General features: G+C 35.2%; 1 protein-coding gene and 1 long non-coding RNA gene across 3 annotated transcripts in view; one reads left to right on the top strand and one right to left on the bottom strand.

The window, feature by feature from the left end:
* LOC111502276 (uncharacterized) overlaps nucleotides 1-26,281 on the bottom strand; it is an 89,785-nt gene that overhangs the window by 25,160 nt on the left and 38,344 nt on the right. The window contains exons 6-13 of one of the 2 annotated variants that reach the window (XM_074182411.1): nucleotides 25,986-26,271; nucleotides 23,276-23,425; nucleotides 19,254-19,504; nucleotides 12,584-12,802; nucleotides 5,683-5,757; nucleotides 5,502-5,633; nucleotides 719-979; nucleotides 444-641 (exon numbers count right to left, since the gene is read on the bottom strand). In XM_074182411.1, coding sequence (XP_074038512.1) covers nucleotides 444-641; nucleotides 719-979; nucleotides 5,502-5,633; nucleotides 5,683-5,757; nucleotides 12,584-12,802; nucleotides 19,254-19,504; nucleotides 23,276-23,425; nucleotides 25,986-26,271 — 1,572 coding nt within the window. The remainder of the gene's footprint in view (nucleotides 1-443; nucleotides 642-718; nucleotides 980-5,501; nucleotides 5,634-5,682; nucleotides 5,758-12,583; nucleotides 12,803-19,253; nucleotides 19,505-23,275; nucleotides 23,426-25,985; nucleotides 26,272-26,281) is intronic. The other variant, XM_023156305.2, reaches the window with a different exon arrangement.
* Nucleotides 6,511-26,153, top strand: LOC141485558 (uncharacterized). The gene is made up of 3 exons (XR_012467284.1): nucleotides 6,511-7,189; nucleotides 10,834-11,059; nucleotides 26,031-26,153. It is a non-coding gene; the product is annotated as an uncharacterized lncRNA (long non-coding RNA).

The raw sequence follows: 26,281 nt of genomic DNA, 5'->3' as shown, positions 1-26,281 counted from the left end.
TCGATTTATGTTCACCTCCATGTAATTTAGAATTAATGCGGGATACTAGTTTAACTTATACTTCTCCATACAAGATGACGATGTTTGGTTTTCGAATATTCACCATTTATAATAATTTTTGGATGATAATGTTTGGTATCACAACATGATGTTGCTGTTAAATTACTACCACATTCATATTTTCCTAATCTGTATATTGATGTCTGATAAAATTTATATTTACATGAATGTTGGAAGAATTGTCCAATTAGAATTGTTCTGGAATTGGAACCTACTTTTTTTGGTATATTTCTTCCATCAATATATTTTGTGGATATCACAGTAAGTACATGCATTGTATTTTTTTTACACAATGTTTATATTAAAAAATGAAAACAAAAATAATTTCAATGTTTAAAAATATGAAGCCCTAATACAAAATATAGAGTAATTATAACACTCACCATGAATCCAGGAGGGCCTAGTAATCCTTGAGGACCAGGTGGTCCTATAGCACCATGGGGTCCTGGTTGACCAGGTTGACCGGGCTGTCCTGTTGGACCTGGGTGTCCTTTGCTCCCAGGTGGGCCTTCATTTCCGGGAATTCCTGGTGCTCCAGGTAGACCAGGAATTCCTCTTGGACCTGTAAAACCTCGTGGTCCCTGAAAGAAATATGTAATGTACTTTCCTTTACTGATTTCTATCACGTTGTTTTTGAAAAACGAATCAAAGGGTATACCATTTCTCCTGTTGGACCAGGTGAACCAGAAGGACCTTCTTCTCCTTGTATCCCGTCATGACCAGGCGATCCTTTCTCACCTGGACTTCCGAGTGCTCCTCTATCACCTTTTTCGCCAGGTAGTCCCGGAAGTCCAATCAGCCCTTGTTCTCCTTTATCTCCTGGAGGTCCACTAGGTCCTCTTTCACCATCCCTCCCAGATCTTCCTCTGTTTCCTTCCCGGCCCGGAGGACCTGTAATTCCTCTTATACCAGGTAGGCCCTGAAATTAAAAAATAATTATCATCATTTTGTTTCCAATGAACTGTTACAGTTCGTTAGGGAAATACAATGAATTTGGTAACTCAATTTGCAAACTTGTAATCGCTTGATTGTGAGAATATTAGTTGAATTCCAAATAGCTACTAAATATTGCAAATTTGAATTTATCAAACATCAAAATTCGACTGTAACATTATGTTTTATTATTTCAGAATCCTTCCTATTTTATCTGTAACTTCTATGACATAGGACAAGATGGCTTTATTTTTTTTCGTGTTTGTATTTCCATAGTTCATAGAGCTTATTTTTGCCTTATAAATTCTTATTTATTTATATAATATATGCCGTCCTTTGAGTTTTTGAGTTTTTGAATTTTTTGCTAACAACTGGGAATATTTTGTCTTGATTCAAATAAATTTTACTTATTGATGACTTGAAAATAAATAACAATTCAACGAAAGAGGGGAATTAATTCATCAAAACCATAAAAAAGTTTCAAAAACCGATACAGAGAAATTTTTGTGCGTATGGCCCACAACCTCATTACCGATGAGAGTAGAAAAACTATATTTATGCGGCTCGAGAAAAATAAAAAGAAGATAAATTCGCATTATGACAACTTGTCGGAATTCTGATAAAGTTTACTGGAAATAATGAATTTATTAAATTCCTTTCATTTCCTACACTACTATGCTTCCTCTTATATCATTGAGACCCGGAATAGTTCATTTGTTACCGTGGAAATGGAAAATGAAGCAGAACTAAATTAATGTGAACATTCTGTGAACATTCAAATGTATAATCGCAAAATTTCACGAAATGAAATTTGAATCAGACTTGACCAAAAAAGATTTTCATTTTTGAAACTTAACATTACATGAATTCATTGAATGAAAAGAACGAGTGGGTATTAGAATTTGGTAGAATACACCCTAGAAATTGAATTGTTGGCCAAAAATGTGACAATAGTACAATTAGAAATTTCTGTCATTTTGAAAATGACAAAAAATTAATGTGAACCACTGGTATATATGAAATTTCGTTTCAGGAAATGACAAAATCATTTTTCCAATAAAGAAATCATATAGGCATCTCTTAAAAGTAATTTATTAAGAGATCAAATTTGGTCAAAAAGGATGAGGATTTCCAAAATAATTCCCTCTCAAAGAAAAAGAAGCACCTTTCTGATTGAAATCATTCAGTGCTAATTCTGCACGTATGCCACTGGAAAAAAAATGGAAAATTATTGAAGAGTGTAAAATTTCACGGCCGGAGATAACTGTATTCAAAGCTATTTCCCGGTTTTTTGGCTGTGATCTGCAGGTTTTTATACCGGACGTTTCGTCTTCTACTGCGGTAGACATTATTAAAGGCGATGAGGTAAGTGCTTGATTGCTGAAATTTTTCTCTAATTGTTTATAATCATTGGTGATCTTGGTTTCATTTTTTTATTTGCATTGAGTGATCTTGTTTGTATAGATTCAAGGACAAGTAGCCAAATTTCACTAATGTTTATTGCCTCTTTCTATAATGATTTAGAAACAAGTACTCACAGTATCTCATTCGAAGCTATGCAAATGCTTGATAACACTCAAAATTACTATCCAAGATAATGTAGAGACGCAATAAGGATTCGGAGACAGGGACACTTTCAATAGAGGCAATGAACACCAATGAAATCTGGTTACCTGTCCTATATATGACCATTTGATCTAATTGAGAGAAACGAAACCACGCTCACCAACTATAATATACACTCGGAGACAAATTTCAGCATTGTAGTTTTTGCGTTCGAGCACTTCGACCGTTTTCTCATCGGCTTAGATAATGTCTACCGCAGTACTAGACAAAATGTCAGGTATAAGAACGTACAGACCACGGTCATTTTGAAGGTATTTTTCTCCCAAACTTTAGGGTTATACCAAAATTAAGATAAATATATGATTTTTGCCAAAAACATCAGTACTTTGTTGTTCAGAACTTCATGTGAAGTTTTTTCCCCAAAATATAAATTAGTTAGGAAGTTATTAAATACACCTTGTATATCACATTGTACTATGTTCGTATATCTTTCAATTCAACGTGAGAAATCATGTCATTAGACACGTTCCGAAAAGAACTACTCTGGAAAAGTATTTGTAATGTAATTCATTGCCTGGAACTTTTGTGAGAGAGAAAACCACATTGACGCGGATCAAGGTATCCTCGAGAGTCAGTGTCAAGTACTTGGTAGTTGGAACAACAGTTTTCGAGTTTTTTGAATACGACCACGTACTTGGTGATACCAATGTGTGGTTTGAGAAGCAAAGGTAAGGGTTTTTACCAGTTCATCGAACTAATTGAACTCGTAATCATGCCAATGAAGTCTCAGAGAAGGTCAGTGAAGGCTTTTTCAATATCTCATCAAGTAATATGAGCCAACGTCAGGAATATGAATACTTATGATCTCAGAGAGAGAAAGAATGAGTTTTCCACCACTGAAGATGCTTATGTCTGCCAAACGTTGAGAAACACAAAAAGAACAAGAAACTGAAAATTCAGTATGTTATTTAATTTTTGATTTGAGATTTCAGATATATGTTGAATTGAAGTAGCGAAGAATCGTTTTGTTGGGTATTGAAACAGGTCTAAGACCAGTAGTGGAATATCGTGACTCAAAATCTACTGATTGGAGTGGTAATAAAAACTCCCTACAATCGTACTTTGGTGACGGATTCATTTGTTATTCACAGTTGTATTGATATGGATACAGTAGCAGAGCAATTTCACGAAAAAGTGATCTTATCCTATCACGAGAACTATCCACTGAGGATTAATAGAGATAACCATAACTCTTCTTGGTGGACAAAAGCCTTGAAGAACAAAAAAAAAGTTCGAAGATTATTCAATTGAACCAAAGAGTCAGGCAACTGAGAGCTTTATAAAACCACCCTAACGACATACAACAAGGAAATTAGAAAGGCAAAAAAGGAAGTCTTGAAAGAAGTTCTGTGAGAGCATCTCCATCTCGCAGCACAATAATTCACAAGATTTTCTCTCTCTATAGAACCGACTGCTGAAATTGGGTCGCTTAAACGACCCGATGGAACATTTACGATCTCTAGTAAAGAAACGTTAGAGCTTTTGATTGAAAACTTCTTTCCTGGAGATCTAACTCTTGATAACAACAGCTTTCCCATCTTTGAGAGCGCTAAATGCCCAAAAAAAGAACGATTTGGAGAGGCTAGATGGACTGCATATAGCATATAGATGGACTGCACAATATCAATTGCACAAATCAGTCTGATGCAGAGTACAACAAACTGATGGTTGCCACTGGAAGTCACAGCATTCTGGAAGTGACATCTGACTCCATGCCTCCAACTGTCAACTACGAACTGTCTTATAACGTACTGCTCCCTAGCAGAGAAGACTAGATCCTTCGGGAGAAGAAAATATTGAGAGTAGATAGTTGTTGGTTCACAGATGAATCAAAAACACCTTCAGGTTCTGATGCAGGTGTTTTCAGTCGCAGACCCAGGAGGGATATCAACCTGCCTAGGAACCTATGTGAGTGTATTTCAAGCAGAAATTCATGCAACAGGTTGTCTGTGGTCTTGATTCCTGACCATACTGGCCTGAAAGGCAATGAGGCTGCTGACACCCTTGCAAATGAGGTGCTGCAAGCAGCTTCATTGAACTAGAACCTGTCATTGGCACCTCTTTAGCTTTTGCCAAACAAAGATTGAACACCTGAATGGCAAGAAAATTTATGGACTTCTGGCAGAATCTTCTAGGATTGGTTCATTCCAAGGCGTTTATTCACCCTTCGAAGCTTGATACCAAACAGTTGTTGGACTACAGTAGGGATGAACTACGATGTCTAACAGGCCTTCTCACAGGTCACTGTCATCTGAATCATCATATGCAGAGACTCGGACTGTCGGAAGACAGTGTGTGTCGCCTCTATTTGGAAAGTGATGAAACAGCAGAGCACACACTTTGTGCCTGCCCCGCTGTGGAATCAATCAAGTTTTCAGAGTTTGACAGAGCCGTACTCTCACCATCTGACCTGAAAGACCACTCACCATACAGAGTAATCGGCTTCGTTATGAAGCTGGGTTTATTTGGTCGAGTGTGAATAGGTGTGAGCCACAATAAGCCCTTGCGGGTTGCGGTGGGGGTCAAATAGACCCAGTAACTTTTGACCTAACCTAATCAACACAATGGAATATTACTCGAATACTTCATAGATTTTCATCAAGTATTGGCCAAAACCATTACTCGCAACATCAAGGATTGAGTAATCAACCCTATTTTCACATAATAACATAACACAACTTTTATCGAAAATATAATAAATTCACGGTAGTAGGACTGAAGGAAACACAATATTCGAAGAATTTAATTGAAACATAGATTCTGCTCTATACCAATCAAACAAGAGATTACTTTCCCATACCATCCTATATCTATATAGTGAAAATCTAGTATATTTCATTGTGGTATGAATTTTCTGAATACATAAATCTGACCATACATACCGGCTCTCCGCTATCTCCAGGTTCTCCTTTGGTTCCTTCAGGTCCGGTAGGGCCTTGAGGTCCAGGTACGCCGGTGAGTCCCATTGGCCCTTCGATTCCTGTCATCGCCGTCTTTAACATTGCGTCAAATAACTTCATTAGTCTATATTTATAATAATTGAGGAAAATGTTATATATTTACCATATGCTGTGCCAACATTTGCCTGTATGATTCTGCTTGTTGATCTGGGCCCTTTTCGTTTCCTTGAACGTTCATCTGAAATATATTTCTGAGTTAATATAATGAATTACAGCGTGTGGAGGGGTTTTCATCTACGTTTCGGAAATATAGACTATATATAGTCTATATTGTGGAGGGGTTTTCATCTACGTTTCGGAAATATAGACTATAAATACTTATAATTCTACACCTGCGGAATCAATATGTCTGAATTAATAATCGGCAAGTTGTCTATATTCTTTTCATAAACTACACCTTACGATTTGATCTTCACAAACTTTATTTTCAAAAATATATCACGACACAGTAGCTTTTTCGTTTATTCATCAATCTATCCAAACAGGCTGATTAGCCTAATTATATGGATATAACATAAAGAAAATATATAACTTTAATTCGTACATGATAATGATACATAATAATAATATCAATACAATGTTATCATAACCGTGTCAATATACAACAACCACAGGGAGAAATTATACAGAAATATTAATTAACAAAAAGTAGCATCTTCATCTACTCAAAATCAGGAACTATATTACCCACAACCGTATTATCTGATAATGCCAATAAAGCCACAATAAAACCTTTGAAATCTTCACGAAATAAATCTTTTGAATTATCGTACTGAGAACCTAAAGTAAATTTGTAAAAATAAAAAAAAACATTAGATTTGAATACACTATACAAACAGAAAATTTGTTTTATCCATTCGATGACAAAGTAATCAAAAATTTCAATCATGAATTTCACGGAAATCAAATATGTCCATAGTTATAACAAAATTATCATATGATTTTGGAAAAACAGAGGAATTTTGCAGCGAAATGATATTTAATATAATCTCTCCATACAATCGAAGAATGCACAATCTTATGGCGAGTGTATGAAGTGATAATCATAATGTTCCAGACAAAGGAATGGAAAGTTAATCAGCTGAAGCGTGCGTGTTATTGAGATTCCCGTAACTCCATTATGACATTTTATCATTACCGAAATAATTTGGCACCTACGTTCGTCAACAAATTGATTAATCGAAAATCTATCAATAAAAATGATTGACAGTTGTTTATTAACTATCGGGCTGGAACACTTTTAATGCCATCCAAACATTTCCGAGAATTCACCTAAAATTGATTCATCTAATTGAGTGTCACCAGAAAAAAATGTAAGAGAGATTTCATTGGCAGTGAAAGCTCTTATAATGCAGTCAATACCATATCAAATTACTGATTGATATCACCATTCCAGTTAATTAGTGACGCTTTCTACGTGATACGTATCAGTTTAATTAATATTCCAAATTTTTCGAAGGGAATGCAGAGACGAATCAAGTTCACCTGATTCTAATAATAATAATTTTATTCGTAATCTCGACCCCGATTTTGGAAGGAATTTCTATGTTAATGGATTTACTATATTTTAGCAGAAAATGAGATTGAAGTGAATGAAGTTTACCACCAAAGTAAGTAAGTTTATTGACTAGGTACGTTACATACTCAAATATGTTTGTAGCAAGTCATTTACAATTAAAATGAATCATGAATATTGGACAACACAAACATTTTGAATATTAGATAACACAAACATTTTAAAAATGATCTAAAATATCCTGTGGTCATAAAAAATATCTATGCAATATCAACACAAAACTTGGACCAACCTACAAATGAGAAAAAAAAGAAGAGGAACACATGAACTATTGTCAAAAATAGGCTAAAGAAATATGTTCTGAATATTCATTGACTGAGTAAAAACAGTATCTCAAAAGATAGTTTTTCACGGTTTTCTTAAACTTAGATTGACTGAGAACTTTAAACTCAAGAGGAAGACGATTATACAAATTATAGTCCAGGCTATTTTTTAGACATCTTGTTGAACGAAATCGTTCTGTTCGAACTGAATTGGCATTCCAAGGAACTCGGCTTTTTATGAATTTATACTAAAATTGCATATACAGGGTGTTTTGCGTCAAATTTTAAGGGACTATTCCTTGGCCTATTCTAAGGATATTTTGTCCTGTGATGATTTTTGATAGGGCGCTTTGTTTCGAAGATATAGAGAGAAAAAGAATTTAGACAATAACAATTTAGTACCAAAAATTATATGTATTGTTTCTTTATCTACAAGAATTGATGAAAATGACTACCACCCGCTTGGATGCAAGAATCGAATCTTCTCCTCATCGACTCCCAAACCCTTTCACAAACACCAGGATCGTTTCTCATTGCATTACACCCAGCAATTATCAGATTTCTCAAATCTTTCACATCTTCCACTGGAGTAGTATGAACTAATTATTTTAGGTGGCCCCATATATAATAATCCAGGTGTGATCCGGTGATCGAGCAGGCCATAAGCGAGGTCCACCTCGACCAATCCAGCAATCTCCGTTACTGTTAAGAACTCTCGAGCCAATATGCTAAAATGCGCTGGTACACCATCGTGCATAAACCACATTGCATTTCTTGTAACCAAAGGTACATCCTCCGGAAACTGAGGTAGCGTTTGTTCAAAAAAGTTGCGGTATACCTCGCCGGTAAGTCTTCCTGGCAAAAGTACCAGTCAAATCAGGAAGTCACCTACAATTTCCACCCAAAAGTTTAACGAGAACTGATGTCGAGAGCGAGCTAGAAGCACGCCATATGGATTTTTTTCTGCCCAAACATGGTTGTTATGAAAATTCCTTATGACATTTCTTGAGAAACTGGCTTCATCGTTAAAAAGAATAAGCGTCAGTAGTTGAGGGATTTGAACCAATGTACGCAAAAGCCATTGATAGAATGCAATACCTACGTGGAAGAAAATCTGCAGGAAGAAAAGTACCTGAACTCTTTGTATGTGGTATGGGTACAACAAATAGTCCTAAAGTATTTACAATTGTGCGAGTAGAGGTACCTGAATCTTCTTCTAGCAATGGCCTTCCTGGTCTTCTTTTTGCTTCATTGCTCCTGTTTCATGAAGTCGTTGATACTTTGGAAGGTTTTTCTATTAAGTACATTATGATTAGGAAATCTTTCACTGTATAACCGCCTAGTTTCCAATGAATTGCCATCATCAAGTCCATAAATTAAATGCATGTCAGCCATCTCTGCGTTTCTATAGCTATTCGTGACAGATGACTTCACTAATGAGACTTTGAATATTAAACACAGAAAATGCACGTCAAATAGACAAAGTGAAACAGTTTCAACCCATGCGACACATACATATGGTCACTTACGCGATATACTATTCAAATCGAATGTCTGCAGCCGTTTGTAGTAATCGGAATGTTGTTGATAGCTACCAACGAAATTGTTAGATTTTCCATTACTTGGTAGGTCCAGTGTAGTACCCTATACTTTAATGTCGGCTACGTTGATCATTTTAAAATTACCAAAGTTGTTATTGTCGAAATTCTTTTGCACCCCGTATCTTCGAAACAAAGTGCCCTATCAAAAATCATCAAAAGACAAAATATCCCTAGAATACTCCAAGAAATAGTCCCTTAATTTTTTGCCGCATGTTCAATAAACACCCTGTATGTATTTTGTAGGTAACGTCATTATCTTAAAGTTTATAAAAAGATGTTGACAATATTGTCTATAATTAGAGTGACTGGTTATTCTTATAGCTCTTCTTTAAAAATATTCGCATCTCCCATAGAATTTTCCCAGAGAACTACACCATAGATACTGGAAGAGTGAAAAAGCGGAAAATAGGTTGTTTTCAGAATATTGGCACTAGTTACATCTTTCAATTGACTTAAAATGAATATTATTGAAATAACTGATTAGTGTGACAGTTCTAAGTTACTTTACTGTCCAAAGTTATTTTTCATAGTTTTACCTCTTTCACGTCATTAACAGTACGCGCAAAAAAATGCAGTTTTTGGGTTTTATTTGTATTTAATTTAAGATTATTCATTGTTAACCAACTTTCTGCCATATAGTTCAAATAAAATGGGATCGGCTGAACAGGATTGGATAGGATAGGATGTGATTGGATCTGATCAAATAGAATGGAATGGAATGGAAATGAAAGGAATAGAGCGGAACAGAACGAAACAGCATAAAATGAAAAAGAATGTATAGCTTTGTTAACGAGGATCATGTAGCTTGATTGTGTTCGAAAATACAGAAGAATTTTTCGCATCTTTGAAATCCATCAGTCTAAAAATAAAGAAGTTTTCAATCTATAACTTGAAAGCCGAGCTTTTTTACACATATCTATTCTTGACTCCTCGCCAACGCCAGTTTAAAGATAATGTCAATGTCAACCCATTGACATTATCTTTAGATCATAACACTATTGCGGCCGTTTCTTTAAAGTAGAGAATATACAGGGTGTAACTGAATAAGTGTAAAACATTTGAAGAGGTGATTCCTTATCAAAAAAAAGATAGGATCTTCCATATAAAGAAACTTCATTGAAGCATCTCTTGTTAAGATACAGCCCTCTAAAGGGGGTACATAAAATTTGAATAACAATTTTTTTCACAAGCACTGAAAAAGTTACAATATTGAAATTAACCTGATGTTTTGTACTACAAAAAAGACACTTAGTCAGTAATTTATATGGTTTACCCCATGGTTGTAAAGGGTGGAAAACGCAACCCCTAAAAATGTATTTCCAATGTAATTTTTTGTCTTATTATTTGTTCACCATTTAAAAATTTATTTCCGATAGCTTGTTTCATTCTAAACAAAAAATGTTTCTTGGGTTTTTTGCCCAAAATAAACCAGTTCGCAGCAAAAAATTATTTTACGAACAACTACAGAGATACATCGTCATAAATGCGAACTGGATTTATTGTTATTTTGTAGTTAGTACCTGCATTAAACGATTGAAGGGTAATGAAGAAAACTATTTATTAATAACAAAACACACAACATGTAAAAATCATAGTAGATGTTCAATATGTCTACCTTCAGACATTACGCATGCGTCTAGACGTCGGCGCATTGAGCCACGTATTCGCTCAAATATTCCTGGAATCTCTCTGATTACCCTGCACGCATCGATGATGCGGTTTCTTAAGTCCTCTACATCGCGAACAGGAGTACGATAAACCAAACGCTGTAAATGGCCCCAAATGACCTATCCACTAATTTGCATTTGTTTCAGTTGAATGCTGACGTGCTACTTGACTAAAATGATGCCCAAAGAAACTTCCTCCAGCAGTAGTGGGTGCACTTAAAAATTGGACGTATGCCTCACCATTTAATCGAGGAGGTAGAAAATGAGGCCCAATTAAATCATCCTCAATAACTCCGATACACATGTTAAGAGAAAACTGTTCTTGATGGTTAGTTTCGACAATAGCGTGAGGGTTTTCATCAGCCCATATATGGTAATTATGAAAATTGATAATCTTGTTCCGAGAAAAACTACATTCGTCTGTGAATTCTATCGTCTTTAGAAAGTCACAATTTCTTCTAATCATTTCCAGCATCCAATTGCAAAATTCAAGACGGTTCGGAAAGCCTCGCGGTAACAGTGCCTGTACTCGTTGCAGATGGTAAGGGTATAAGAGTTGTTCCTTCAAAATTCGAAATACCGTCATATGATCAACATTTAGCTGGAAAGCAATCTTTCTAGTACTGGTAGTAGATTGTTCTTCAATCAAATTAAGTACTGCTTCCACAAGCTGTGGTGTTCGTATTTCTCGATGGCGACCACAATCCTGCGTTCTTTTGTCGAATGAACCATATTCTCGTAATCGTTGATGAAGTCGAGGAAATATTCTATGTAAAGGATGCTGCCGTTGAGGATACATTTCAGCATATCTTCTAGAAGCTACTAACCCATTCCCCTGCGACAGATCATAAACGTAATGCATATCAGCCATTTCCTCATTTGTGTATGCCATTTTAATAACACGTGAATTATTAAAATCTGTTTAAAAATCTGTTTTTCCGTTAACCAGCTGTCGCACCCCTACGAACGACAACCCTCAGAAGTCTAAACTTGTGCGAGCCAAGGATTAACGAGGTCTTACCTTTTAAAGTGTGATTCCTAACACACGTTAAAACAAATTAAGAACAGAACAACAACATACAATTAGTATTGATTCAATTTCGAAAATTCACAAACTGACAGCGGCATACCAATTTAATTGTCACTATCGCCAATAGCGACCTACTAGATAGATTAATTTCGTATTTTCGCATTTATGACGATGTATCTCTGAAGTTGTTCCTAAAATAATTTTTTGCTGCGAACTGGTTCATTTTGAGGAAAAAACCCAGGGGACATTTTTTGTTTAGAATGGAACAGGCTATCGGAAATAAATTTTTGAATGGTAAACAAATAATAAGACAAAAAGTTACATTGGAAATAAATTTCAGGAGTTGCGTTTTCCTCCCCTTACAACCATGGGGTAAACCAAATAAATTCATGGCTAAGTGACTTTTTGGTAGTACAAAACGTCAAATTAATTTCAATATTGTAACTTTTTTAGAGTGCATGTGAAAAAAATTGTTATACGAATTTTATGTACCCCCTTTAAGGGGCTGTATCTTAACAAGGGATGCTCCGATGAAATTTTTTTATATGGAAGATCCTATCTTTTTTTCGATGAGAAATCACCTCCTTAAATGTTTTACACTTATTTAGTTAGACCCTGTATAATACTTAGTGTTTAACTTTTTTTTAATTGAAAACAAATTCTATCGTTACACTATGAGGACAATGTGTTTTATTGGGATAAGACTGACGTAAATATATTGAAAATAGATTAAGTTGAATATAATCTGTTATTGGGTTGGGTGCTTCTCCATAGAAATGAAAAGATGCATTCACATTTCTTTGAATCAACCAGAAAAAAAAAACCCGCTGTGTTCGAAGATGATATCTCTCACACTAACACACTTACCGGAATCATGAAAACATGTCCAGGCGGACCAGGTATTCCTGGAGTGCCATACAAACCATCTCGTCCGGTTTCTCCTTTGGGACCTGGGAGTCCTGGAGATCCTGGTGGTCCTGGAAATCCTCTCGGACCAGGTGGTCCTCTTATTCCAGAGTAGGGATAATTTCCGAAAGAAGTATCAGGACCGGAAGGCGAGGCGTCAAAATTGTTTTCCTCGGGTACCTGAAAGTTGGCAAAAATCAGACCACAAATCATCCAAAAATTCATTTTGAAATTATTTAACATATAGTACCAAATATGTTTTGATTCCAATGATTATAGAGAAAATGAGCTACTCAAGGTTGCACGATCTTCTAGATTATCCTTTACGTTATCCATAATGATATAATAAAGAGATTTTAGTTGATTGCCCCATGTTGAGGTTGTCAAATAGTCAAGGTGTGATATTCCCACCTTAATGATTGCAGGAACATTTCCTTATGAGGTCATCCGTAAGTTACCTGACGATACATTAGATTCAGCTAAGAAAGATAGTTGCACCTCATGATCGCAAGTTGGAGAACTAGAAGCTCTTGAATCGAAGCTCTTGAATCGATGGTGGTGAATATTTCTAGTTATTTGGTCGATGATCATCACTTCCGCAGACTTACGGTTGGATTCTTTCGTCACTATATGACCCATTAAGGTCCACGCGATGAGCTAGGGAGAAGCCTTACTGTGATAAGACTTTCTACGACGAGAGGCCGTCCAATATCTGAAAGTTTCCGATAGTGATACTGTATGGGCGCAGGATCGTATATCCGTTTCATACACACTTTAGTAGGAGGCGTCGGATAGGAGGAGAGGACTCATACCTTCACGGGTGACACCCTATCTAGCAGGGATATTCTAGCTAGGGCCTTCCCTAAAATAGAGCTCTTTCTCACTGGTCCATAAATTTCATTGTAAGTACATTTGATAAAAATAATAATATTTATTGGCGTACTGAACGAAAGATTAACATAATACAATTAGCATATTAAGAAATGATGCAAAAAGAACTGAAAACAATCAAAAAGTTCTAGTTCAGCCCCTGGTATCCCTTTTCTACACAATAAAAGAAAATTCGTTCGTATGAATACAATAATTTCGAAAAATAGTTCTTCTTCAAATTGAGTGAGACTTAATAATTGTTTAGCTAGTAAAATTTCTTCGACTTCTGCCCTGAAGGCTATTTTCAACCTCATGAATGGTGTATGAATATAATTATAGATTTTAGAGACATTAGAAGTGAATCCTCTTTGACATAGGGATGTTCACTGATGTGGAAGAGAGATTTGGACTCTATGACGCAGAGTCAAGTTATGAATTCGATATGTTTGAAATTTCTTGAAGCAATTTTATCTTCAGTTTTCCACATTTCCGTTTCCCAAATTCACAAAGCCCGATGCAGTGATTTGAATTTTTAGTATCTCAGGTGACGATAGGTTCGTCCTTAGATATCAAAATGACTGCAAGGAAACTATTCGAAGTTGGAGAATCAATCACTTGTTTTAGATTGAATTAATTCACGATGTCACGGAAATTGATAGTACTATCATCATTCAATTCTATGCAATCTATGTTAATATCTCCGCCATAAATAAAAAAACAAGATATAGTCAACTTCAAAAACAAATCTTCTACTGTTTGAAAGAATCATTTATACTGCTTTTTGGTTGTCTATGAAGAAAACCCAGAATTTTTCAATCGAATTTATATTTCACCAAGGTTGTTCCAAAAATTCATATGATTCATAATTTCACAATCTTCATATTTTTTTAACAAATTCAGTCCTCCACCTCTTAACCCCTGACTTTTCTAATGAATAGATACCATGTGTATCCATCAAGTTACTTAGTAATATCTGATTATCATGTTTCTGACCCTCCTATAAAATCAAATTTCTCTTGTTTGGAGTAATTTTTAATCAGCAAAATGTCTCTCATAATTAAATAAAAAATAACACAAATAATGATGTTAGATCATTAATATAGTTTCAATACATTTTTCTCCGATTTTATTAATTTTTTAAATTCACAATGGTGTATAAAGTGCCATTGGGTTTTTGGATCTTCAGCTTACATTAATCAATTATTTTAATTATTCAGTGTTATTACAAAATTACAACAACTGGAATCTATAAAAAAATCTACTAACTTCAAATTTTTCTGTTACAAAATATTTCATTTCTATGATGGATACTGTCAGATTTCATCATAATTAATGGATGAATAAGTTGAAACAATATTCGCTACTTTTGATTTCGAATGGGCTTGTTTCATGATTTTTGGTTTATAGTTCACTTGATAGAATTTTTTGAATTGAAAAAACAGTGCACTTTGTTTCATCTCTCTAAGTACCCACCGTAGTTTTCCCGTAATTAATTATTAAAAATCAAATGTGGTAGGGTGGTGACGTCACGCCCCTATTCCCGCTTCTTGTTCGATTGACCATTAGGAACAATAGAAATAATCAATGTTTGAAGGTGATTGACAATGTTTCGTGATGAATTTCACTAGTTCGGACTTCCATTGTCTACTATATAAAATGATTTGAAATCCCTGAAACAAGTAGAAAAGAATAATTAAAAAAGAATAGTTGAAAATAACAATTATATTAAGCAAAAATAAACCTGAAATGAAATGATAGTGAAATAACCTACAAGTAAAAATATAATAATTGAATAAATAAAAATTAAAGGAATGAAAAAAGAAAATAATAAAAAAATAAAAAAGTGTAGAGATTCCAAGTCACGTTAGTTCACGACGTTTCGATTGTTGGTATCTACAATCGTCTTCGGGTGATGACTGGACTGATTCCTCCGAGAGATGACTATTTTATAGGTCGTTGAAATACTTTCACTTTCTCTACTTTCCATTTTCCGCTTCACTGATTCCGTGAGAGATGACCGTTTTGGCGGGAGTTGGTCATTTTTCGTTTGATGATGGGTTTCCATATGTTTCGTATATCTACGCTGGCCTGGCTGAATACGTTGTTGGACAACGTATTCAGCCAGCCAGACTTTTGTGAAGAATTCAAGGCATTTTGTCGAACTACTAGGGTCAATTGAGGTTACACAGGAAGATCAACTAATTAGTTTCGACGTGGAAAGCCTTTACACCAACGTTCCGGTCGAAGAAGCACTCCAAATCATACAGAGAAAGCTATCCGAAGACGGGAACCTGAAAGAGAGAACGAATCTACCTATAGAAGTAATTATGGAATTACTAGGATGCTGTGTACGAAACTGTTATTTCCAACTGAAGGACGAATTCTTTACACAGGATGAGGGACTGCCAATGGGATCGCCACTTTCACCAGTCATAGCCAACATATATATGGAGTGGTTTGAAACTCTGGCCATTGAAGAAGCCCACAAGAAACCTCGAGTCTGGTTGAGATATGTTGACGACACTTTCATAATATGGAACCATGGGAATACTGAACTAGACGCCTTTCTGAAACACATCAACAGCGTGAGACCTTCCATCACTTTCACAATGGAGAAGGAAATCCACAATGAATTGCCATTCTTAGACGTTTTGATGAAGAGGACCGACACTAAGTGGGAAACATCTGTATACCGAAAACCCACTCATACGGGACAGTATCTGAACCACGAATCCAACCACCATCAATCGACAAAAAGAGGAATCATCAAGACTCTATTAGACCGTGCTTTTGGGCTCTGTAATACAAAGGAAGGTCTCGAAAAGGAACTAGACATCATCAAAAATGATCTTCAGCGGAATGGATGGTAGAAAGCGATGGTAGAAAAGACTTTGGCTAAAAGACAGCAGGAGCCTCGCAAGGAAGAGAAGCCGTCACAACCAGTGCTTGCACTTCCCTACATTAGAGGATTATCGGAGAGGATAAGAAGAATTGGTTCCAAGTACAACATTAGAACCTGTTTCAGATCCGGTAACACTATCCGTAGCAGCCTCACGAAAACCAGGCCCCCAAACGCGGACTGCGATTCCAAGAATTGCATTTACCGGATACCCTGTGAGTGCGGAAAATCCTATATTGGTGAAACTAAGAGGCCATTGAATGTTCGCATTGCCGAGCATAAGAAGCACACACAGCGAGGAGAAACCAGCAAATCAGGAATAGCAGACCATGTTTGGACCCATCAACACAACATCGAGTGGTCCCAAGCTGAGATCTTGCACAGAGAGGAACATTGGTTCAGGAGAAAATTTAAGGAAGCCACATACATGTTGTCCAACAACGTATTCAGCCAGGCCAGCGTAGATATACGAAACATATGGAAACCCATCATCAAACGAAAAATGACCAACTCCCGTCAAAACGGTCATCTCTCACGGAATCAGTGAAGCGGAAAATGGAAAGTAGAGAAAGTGAAAGTATTTCAACGACCTATAAAATAGTCATCTCTCGGAGGAATCAGTCCAGTCATCACCCGAAGACGATTGTAGATACCAACAATCGAAACGTCGTGAACTAACGTGACTTGGAATCTCTACACTTTTTTATTTTTTTATTATTTTCTTTTTTCATTCCTTTAATTTTTATTTATTCAATTATTATATTTTTACTTGTAGGTTATTTCACTATCATTTCATTTCAGGTTTATTTTTGCTCAATATAATTGTTATATTCAACTATTCTTTTTTAATTATTCTTTTTTACTTGTTTCAGGGATTTCAAATCATTTTATATAGTAGACAATGGAAGTCCGAACTAGTGAAATTCAGAAATAATCAACATTGCCAAATCGTAAAATTTACGAAGCCTATAATTATCAGTTTAATTATGGAAGTGTATATGAACCCGTTGACGTTTCAATTAATGAAAAATTCTCCACATAGAATAAAATGTACACGAAAAATCATGTTTGCAAATGAGTTCTATATCTAAAATCAGTACACAAAGTCGATAGATCACAAAATATTTACCTAAACTATGATTTTATGCATTATTCAATAATATACCGTTATGAAAATGAAAAAGTATAGCAAACTGGATTAAAGATTCATTTCAAATATTCAATTCATTCTACAATCCTCAATCTGTACAACTGCAATTTATTATAAAAAAAAGATTCCTACATACATACCTCTTTCTAATATAGCTACTTAATTCAAGCGTTATAGGCTCGCTTGGGTAATCTGTTGAATCTTCCAAAACTTGAGAGGAAGGTTGAATGAGGTCAAGTATAGACAGAATTAATTGTACTCGAACTGATCCAACAAAAGCTTCAGAGGTAATCATATGATATAATTTAATAAATTTTGTTTCATACTTTCAGTAACAGGATTAACTCCAGATAATACTTTCTGTGGAGAATACTTGAAGTTTAAACAAAAAAACTCTTTCATCAAATTCAATATTTTCGTTCCCCTTTCATGTATAGTCACTTTTTAAATGATTTCTATAAAGTCTTGGAAGAGTAGAAGGGTTGTAGTTCTTTCTTTTCAATACTTTCACCCATATTTTTTTTCATCATTTTATCCTTTGGGAACCTAAACTCATTATATGAAATAACTCACTTATAAACCAATACGCTTTCTGTTTTCTTGTGCCTTTCGGCACAATTAAAATCAGCATAAGAATGCACCATAATATTATTCAAATATATCTCTAAAACACTTTCAAAACATACACAACTCGATGAAAAAACGAATTGCTCCTACGCGAGCTGTCAGCTAAGAAAAAGTTGAAACTCAATGTTGCAAAAATAAGCAAACAAACAAATTGCGCAGTCAGTCGACATTGCCCCATTTTTTGTCTTTTCAAATTCCATCCATTTATCCATTTCGAAATATTGATTTTTTTTTAGTTATTAGCATATTATAGCATTTGTTAGCTCTGTAGTTTCGTAAATTTTGTCAACATTACCAGCTTTAAGAATAAAACTTTTGGCTTTCACCTATTTATTTTTATAAAAAAATGTGGCAAACGTCCAAAGGAAGAAAAAAAGCAATTAGGTATGAAATAAAGTAATTACAAAGATTGAACTATATGACACACTCGTTTTCCTATTCAGTTTGTACTCCAAATGTTATAGAATTGGATCAGTCATCAGTGAAGACAGCCATTGAGGATGATAGGGTGATCCTTTCATGTATTGTATTGTGTAGCGTTTCTATGAATGACATCTGTTTTAAATCCATATCGAATATTTGGAAAACAAACTCAATAGGAAAAAGGGAATTTCGTATCGAAACGTATAGAAACATAATGAAGAAAAGAGAAATGAAACTTTCTATGTTTTTCACCACATTTATTCGTAACTAACGTTACTGCAGTTTCGTCCTATAGGGACTTTTTCAAACTCATACATTAAATGTATACATAACGTTAGTTAAAAATAAAACTGGTAAAAAACATAGAAAGTTTCAATTCTTTTTCTTCATTTCTACCACGCCGTAGTAACGGCTACATCCATCAATTTATTGTATAGAAACATATTCCTGTATAAACTGATTTGAAAATTTGTCTCAATATGCACAACCTGTCGTAACCATACATTTTCATTATTGATTCAAATGTGTTAGTAATTGCAATAGAGGAAATGTGTCTTTCCAATAATTACTTGTTTTCTTATTTTCTTTTTTTTCTCATATATTGTTATTGGCTTAGAACATAAATCGAGGACGTAAATTGAATACAAAATAAATTAACTCACTTCATAATCTGGCGCGCTAGTTGTGTGTAGTTCAACGTCGATGATTCTGGGTGTGCTAATTGTACTCAATTGTGGACCAATAAGCAACTTTCCAGACAAGTTTTCATCAATTTCTCTATTTTCTTCTTCGAAATTATTTCTCGTTTCAGCATTAGAAACGAATTCCACGTTCACTGAACTCAGGCCACCTCCTTGGTTGATTGCGAATCTGTTGAGCTCTGTGACTGGAGATTCATCAAAATCTGGGAAATCTGAAAAGGAAACAATTATACTTGGTTTACTTCAGAAGATAATTGATATTTTAGAGAAATTTGTTTTAATTTCTGAAGCGATTTTCCATGCCAGCAATAGGAGTAACTGGAATTCTCAAATAGTTACACAACGGATTTTTGTTGTTTTTTCGTAAAAACTGCTTCTGTTCCAATGACCCTCAGTCACCTAAAATAATCTCCGAATTTATCTGGATCGAGTTGAGGTCCTATATACCTTCCGACAAAAGGACAGTATAGATAAACACCTTGGTATAACAAAGTTGTCATCTCAAAGCAATGAGTACATTGTTGCTTCCATGATATCTGTCAACAAATAGGAAATGAAAAATCGAATATCTATCGAGATACAATAAAAAACTCAATGTCAAAAGAAGGATTAAGATCTGTAACAATTCGACTGGTCTTCGTCAAAAGCAGTGATTTGAATTTCCAGCGCTTCTTCACGTTTCATCATAGATGACAAAACGGTAGCAACTTCTCTTCGAAAGAAAGCCAGCATTTTTGCTGAATTCTTTAGCACCCATTAGACTTCTAGCAATGAAAGAAATTAACTTCCATACATAGAGTGCAAGTAATACCTATAGTGTCCTACCCGAAACACTCTCAGATTAATCCTTCATGATTTCAGACAATATAACTTGTTGGTATTATACAAGTGTTGAACAAGTACCTATTGGTCTCAAAATTGATATTTCTAAATTCACACTGATCTTTTCTGTATGTAAGGTGTAATGTCTGCCATCTGAAACTAGTGTGCTGGCAATCCCTAAAAACGGAAGTACCTTCCAGAAATTAACGAATACTCGTATATCCCCCAGACCTAAAGCCTCGGTAGATAATAACATTATCCAGAGGTGGATTAAAGGGCACGACAGAAGTGAAGGTAATCGCATTGATGACTCTTCAGCCAAGGAAGCAGCTGGACTAACAATTTCAGGACCCAGTGGCACCTACGGCGTGATGACTTCGACAATTGCGGAACTAGCCAAACGTCACACCCATTCTCAATCAGTAAAGAGATGAGATGAAATCAAAGGATGCAATCTTGCCAGGATCACCCTGGGCGACCCTGGGAAGCTGGCGCCGAAGAAATATCTGACGATAACCAGGAAAAATCTACGCTTAACAGTAGGATTTCTGACTGGCCACTGTCAACTAAGGAAACACCACCATAATATGGGGTGTAATAATATGGGGCTAGTGGACACACATCTATGCAGGATGTGTGAACAGGAAGATAAAACTGTCAGGCATGTCCTATGCGAGGGTCCGGAGTTATCGACAATAAGAGAGTGTGTGTTTGGAGAGTCTTGGCCTAAACCTGCCGATATGAAGGAGATGTCTCCTAGTGACCTGTCCACCATCCTGGAAAGGACATGGAAAGGACCTTCCTAGAAGGACAACTCCTCGAGAGGATGTAAAATGGGTCATATGTGGCCTAAGTGCTGTGGGCCTATACTCACCCTCCCTACTCTATAGATACAGATCCCCCAGATCTAAAAGATCAGCAATGTGATGAAAAGGTCAATCAACAATGAGGAACACTTCAAATAATTGCCAATATGTCACCAAAAATCAACTGCATATCTTCTAGCTGGGTCAAATACTAGTTACTATCAAACGTACCACAGACTCCTCTGAAGACTGCATGTTTATGGCTTACTAACAGGATCATATCAATTATTGTCCAGCATTCTTAGTACCTATAGGTCGTTGTGTAGGTAGAACATGGATTATTCTCTGAATTATTAGCCATCAATGCTGGTATACTCCAGAGTTAAAATCTCGGCCAGAGAATGCCACTTCTTAGTTTCATGATCACTCTTAATTGAAACAAGCCCATTATTGAAAACCTGCCAGAAATAGTAGAATGGAATCTTTTATTCTTGTATGTGATGTATTTTGGGATTCGTTCTTCATCGTGAATTTTATGGTGAGTTTCGAACTAAGGGGCATGTATTTTGTCCCACAGTTCTATATAATGAATGTGTCAATATGACTATGACCAATGATGAAGGCAAACCATCGTATTTTCGTTTGAATCATGCTGAGTTAGGGATGATAGAATCTTCAGAGGTGATAATGGGACTATATGGAAGACCTTTCTTGTTAACCTTCAGTAGTCCATATAGGAAGAGGTTCAGTGATGTTGATGATGAACTGGTAGAACAGATATTGCCTGAAAAGCGACAAGAGCGTTGGAAGAAAAAAAATATTACTGTCAGTTCTATCCCTTCTATATGACAAAGAACTCTCAGAGATTGGATCTACGAAAAACATGAGAACCTTTGTTAGAACCGGATAAGCATTCTTAGCAATTTCACGAAAACTATGCCAGCGTAGGCTGAAAACTCTGCTTTCACCGGTTATCAAGTTAACGTGACAAAAAGAGGCTTGAAGGTGTCGCTTGGCTAGCGAAAGAAAAACACCCAGAGAGGAAATACCAGCAATATGGAAATAGCGAAAGATCTATGAGATAATTCATAGAGAAGAACGATGCTTTCAGTCAGATCAATGAAGAAACCCGAAATATGTGGACACATTTAATTGGGCGGGGAAACAAACTGCACTGCAGAGAACCGGAAAATCGAGTGATTAGAGAGAAAAAAGGGAAAAGTGACTATTAAGGACTTGTAAATAGTCTCGAATTTGCCGAAACAAATCAGTCATGATTGAAAGAGAACCGTGTGAAAATCTAAACGACGTGATCTGAAAAAGTGTAATATTTTGAGAACTTGGATTCTTTCTCGCGGGGAAGAGAAGTAATCAATAGAAACCCACTAAAGGTTGTTACCACAGTGAATCGAACTGAACAAAACTGAATACAATCTATATTAACAACACGACCGATATAAAATCATGAAAACATGAACCTTACGAAGGTTCGAAATAGATGAATATTTCAATATAGCAGACCACTATTATAATCTTCATGCATTCATTGTTCACTGTGGTTCTGACGTTGAATCTGGTCATTATTACGCATTGGTCAAAGACGAAACGGAGTGGTTCAAGATAGTCGTGTCACTAAATATTCTGGCAATATCTTGAATTTATTGGAACCTCTGGACACACCCTACATTTTATTCTATGGAAGAGGGGACATTGGCAGATCAAGATCTTCAGATTATGGTGTGCTACAAGTTTTCCGGGTTTTCCTGCAGCTGAAAAAGCAAAGGCGCCACTGGAATCATTCGAGTCGCCACGGAGCGCCAATTGATTTTTGTTGTTGTTTCATAATTTCATAATTTGTATTACTTTTTTTTTGTATATTAACGGTTTATTGCTTGATATAATTGTTATATAATTCATAAAAGTTTTTTTAATGCCAAACGGTATTTTGTATTGACTGATATTTCTTTTTCTATTAGCAAAAATATGTTAGTAAACATACTCTCAATTGATTTCATGTTGCGAGTTAATGAAAAATAAACTGTAGTAAAGCACAATTAATGATATAGCCATTTTACTTGCTAGGAGATCGATGTTTTCAACTTGAATCAATGTTATACGCTCGACTACTTGACTTTACAAATTCAAAATTCTCAACTTTTCGTCTATTCAATATTCAATCAATATTTTAGTTTCATTTGTCTACATATACTGAATTTAAAGTGAATCCAAACTGAAATTTCTTGAAAATATGAAAGTTTTTCAATCTCTTAAAGACTCTATGTAATGAAATTTCATTCAAGCTTTTCAAAAATTAAACAAGTTGAAAATTAATCCTAAATATGTACTCTTGTTTACTTTCATCATCCACGTTGGAAAAGGGTCTTCCTTCAGTCTGCGAACGATTAGCTATCATCCCAGAATTTTCTTCGAACGTTGTTTCTTTTACTTCGCTGGAATTTCCTGATGTATTATCCTCAACCTCGAAGCCTCCAAACGAACGATCACCTAATAAATATTGGATTTAGTCGTCAGGTAACAAACGAATTCTTATGGTAATAATAATGGAAAACGGGGCAATTTTTAACCTCCTAGGATACTATACAAATAATACAAAAAAATCTTTGAACATTTTTTGTTTTTTGAATTCCACCAAGAAATTATAGCAATTAGAATATAGTTCAAAAGTGTACTCATTCAAGTTTTTCTGCATATACAGGGTGACTCAACACAAATAAAACTGTACAGATGAATCATATATACATGTCAATTTAACTTTCTGAATGTTTTTATTTATTTATTTTTTAATGGTCAAGTACACTACATAATTATTATAAAATCCCAAATGGTACATCAAGAAAGTTCCAATTGTTGAAACCAGTCAAGCATTAGAGTTCAGTTATGAACCCAACAAGTAAGATCCTTAATATAAACTATTGTAATTGCCTAAAAATAAATAATCCAATTTATTTTTTTATTAGTCCAGTACACCACAAACTATTATTAAAATACCAAATGGAACATAAAAAAGAAAAAATATTAAAAAGACAAGAATAAGCATAAAGACATTCAACACTAATGATCAATTAAATTATAAAACAAAACGTAACTATGTCAATTACATTACAGAATTGTAACAAAGTCCCAAATGGTACATCAATGTGCAAACAAACCCTAGAGTCAAGTTATTACTTCATAATAAATAAAAGTATACATTTTCATTTGTCAAGTAGTACATTAAGTTCAAATTCAAATAGAAGAAAGACATGTACAAACACAAACAATGATCATTAAAAGAAATAATAAACGACTATTCAGAAGTTTAATGAACAATCTCTGGGTGGAGTCGTCTGATTGCAATTTTTTAGAATTTTAAATATGACAAATGAAAAAGATCAAGTCCTGAAAAGTATATATTGAAATTTTTTTGAAGCCTACAACTTTTTGCCATCGAGCCATAGTTAGTCTTGTAGAATCGCAAGCCAAATGAAAAAATGTGATTGCTTCTTAAGGATCTTGAGTTAACGAAAAAGCAAAGGTCATCTAAAATAGCTGAACAATTGTAGTGGAAGTTTATAATTTTATGAAGGAATAGAACCAAGTTTACGTCTGTCCTCAAGTGATAATAAATCTAATACAGACAGCCTTATTTGCGAGGTAAATCCAAAGTAGAGTAGGCCAAGTTTCTAAATTATATATTTAGAGAAGCGATTTTGCACTTTTTCAAGTCTCTCTTTATGACAAGCTTAAAGAGGACACCAAATAACACTATTATATTCCAAAATACTCCGAACCAGTGAAAAGTATAATGACTTTATAGCATCATATTCTGTAATATGGCGGGTATTAATTTTGATGAAGCCGAGCATTCTGAATGCTTTATTACAGATATTATTGACATGATCAATAAAGCTTAGAGCTTAGATCTTTATCGAAAGTAATTCCCAAATCGCATAAGCTTTTGACAGTTTGAAGACTTACATCATTGATGGGGTAATTTCTAATGACAGGCTGTTTCATTCTATAAAATCTCACTACATTACATTTCTTAACAAAAGCTATACAGGTCATTCTGAATGCATTCAGTATCAGTGTTTGAATACTGATTTAACATAATTAAAAAAGAGTAGAAATAATATAGGCCCAATGTGCGAACCTTGCGGAACCCCTGAAGTCACATGAATTGTTTCTGACACATTGTCAGCTATCTTCACATTCTGCGATCTACCGGAAAGGTAGGATTCCATAAATTTCAAGTGTCTGCCCGTTATTCCAAGATTATCAAGTTTTAAAATTATTAGTTCATGACAAACTGAATCGAAGGCTTTAGTAAGGTCCGTGTAGATAACATCAACTTGGAACCCTTGCTCAAGCTTATTTGTGATGAAGTTTTGGTAGACAGCCAAATTGATGGCAGTAGACCTTCCTTTGTAGAATCCATGTTGTTTATCTATTATGACGTGTTTGAAATTATTAAATATTTCATCCGTGATTAAAGATTCAAATACTTTGGGAATAGAATAAATTTTCGAAATACCCGTGTAATTCTAAATATCATTACTGTTTCCACTTTTGAATACTGGAAAAAGGAAAGATTTTTTTCAAACACCTGGAAAAATCCCTGTATCAACTGACCTTTGAAAAAGTATTTTAGGGGGATGTGATAAACTGTGACAGCAATTCCTTAACAATACTGTCGGAATTCCGTCAGGACCCACGCCCTTTGAGACATCTAGGTTTTTCAATTCATTTTCATAAACTACACATCGCTATTTGATCTCTACAAACTTTATTTGATGAAATATATCACGACATGTTTCGCTAACACAGCTTTTTCGTAGTAAATTGTGTCGGTTTGAATGAAATAGAAATAATTTTTATGAATAATCTCAAAGATAATTGTTGGTTCCATGGAGTTTCATTTTTACTCAGAACGTTTTGTAACGTATTCCAAAAACACTTTATTGTGAGATTTTCACTAAATTGTTTTACAAAAACGCAACACGTGTTTCGCCATACAATGGCTTCATCTGGCGTGTCTTTCAACGTTTTGTTACTATTGCCATACCTTCTGACTCATACGAATCTCCTCTGATCCTTCCATTTGTTCCAGTACTGCTGACAGTAAATTCGCCACTACTTCCACCTGAAGATCCACCACTGAAGCTGCCTGAAAATCCTGCACTACCACTACTTGATGAAGTGAAGCCATACGAGTTACCTGTGATGAAAGAGCTTCCACCGCTCACTGCTCTGTAGCTATTGTAAATCACTGCACAATCTGGAGCATATATTTTACAGAGTTCGTAAGCTGTGTCGGGTTTTGGAGCTATTTTGATCAGTTGCACGTCTCCCTGTGGATTG

Source organism: Leptinotarsa decemlineata, unplaced genomic scaffold (assembly GCF_025532065.1).
Source record: "Leptinotarsa decemlineata unplaced genomic scaffold, Ldec_3_MD MMD2_tig00026328_RagTag_RagTag, whole genome shotgun sequence".
Lineage (NCBI taxonomy): Eukaryota > Metazoa > Arthropoda > Insecta > Coleoptera > Chrysomelidae > Leptinotarsa > Leptinotarsa decemlineata.
Note: the sequence above shows the minus strand (reverse complement) of the source record. Positions and strands in the feature narration are given on the sequence as shown.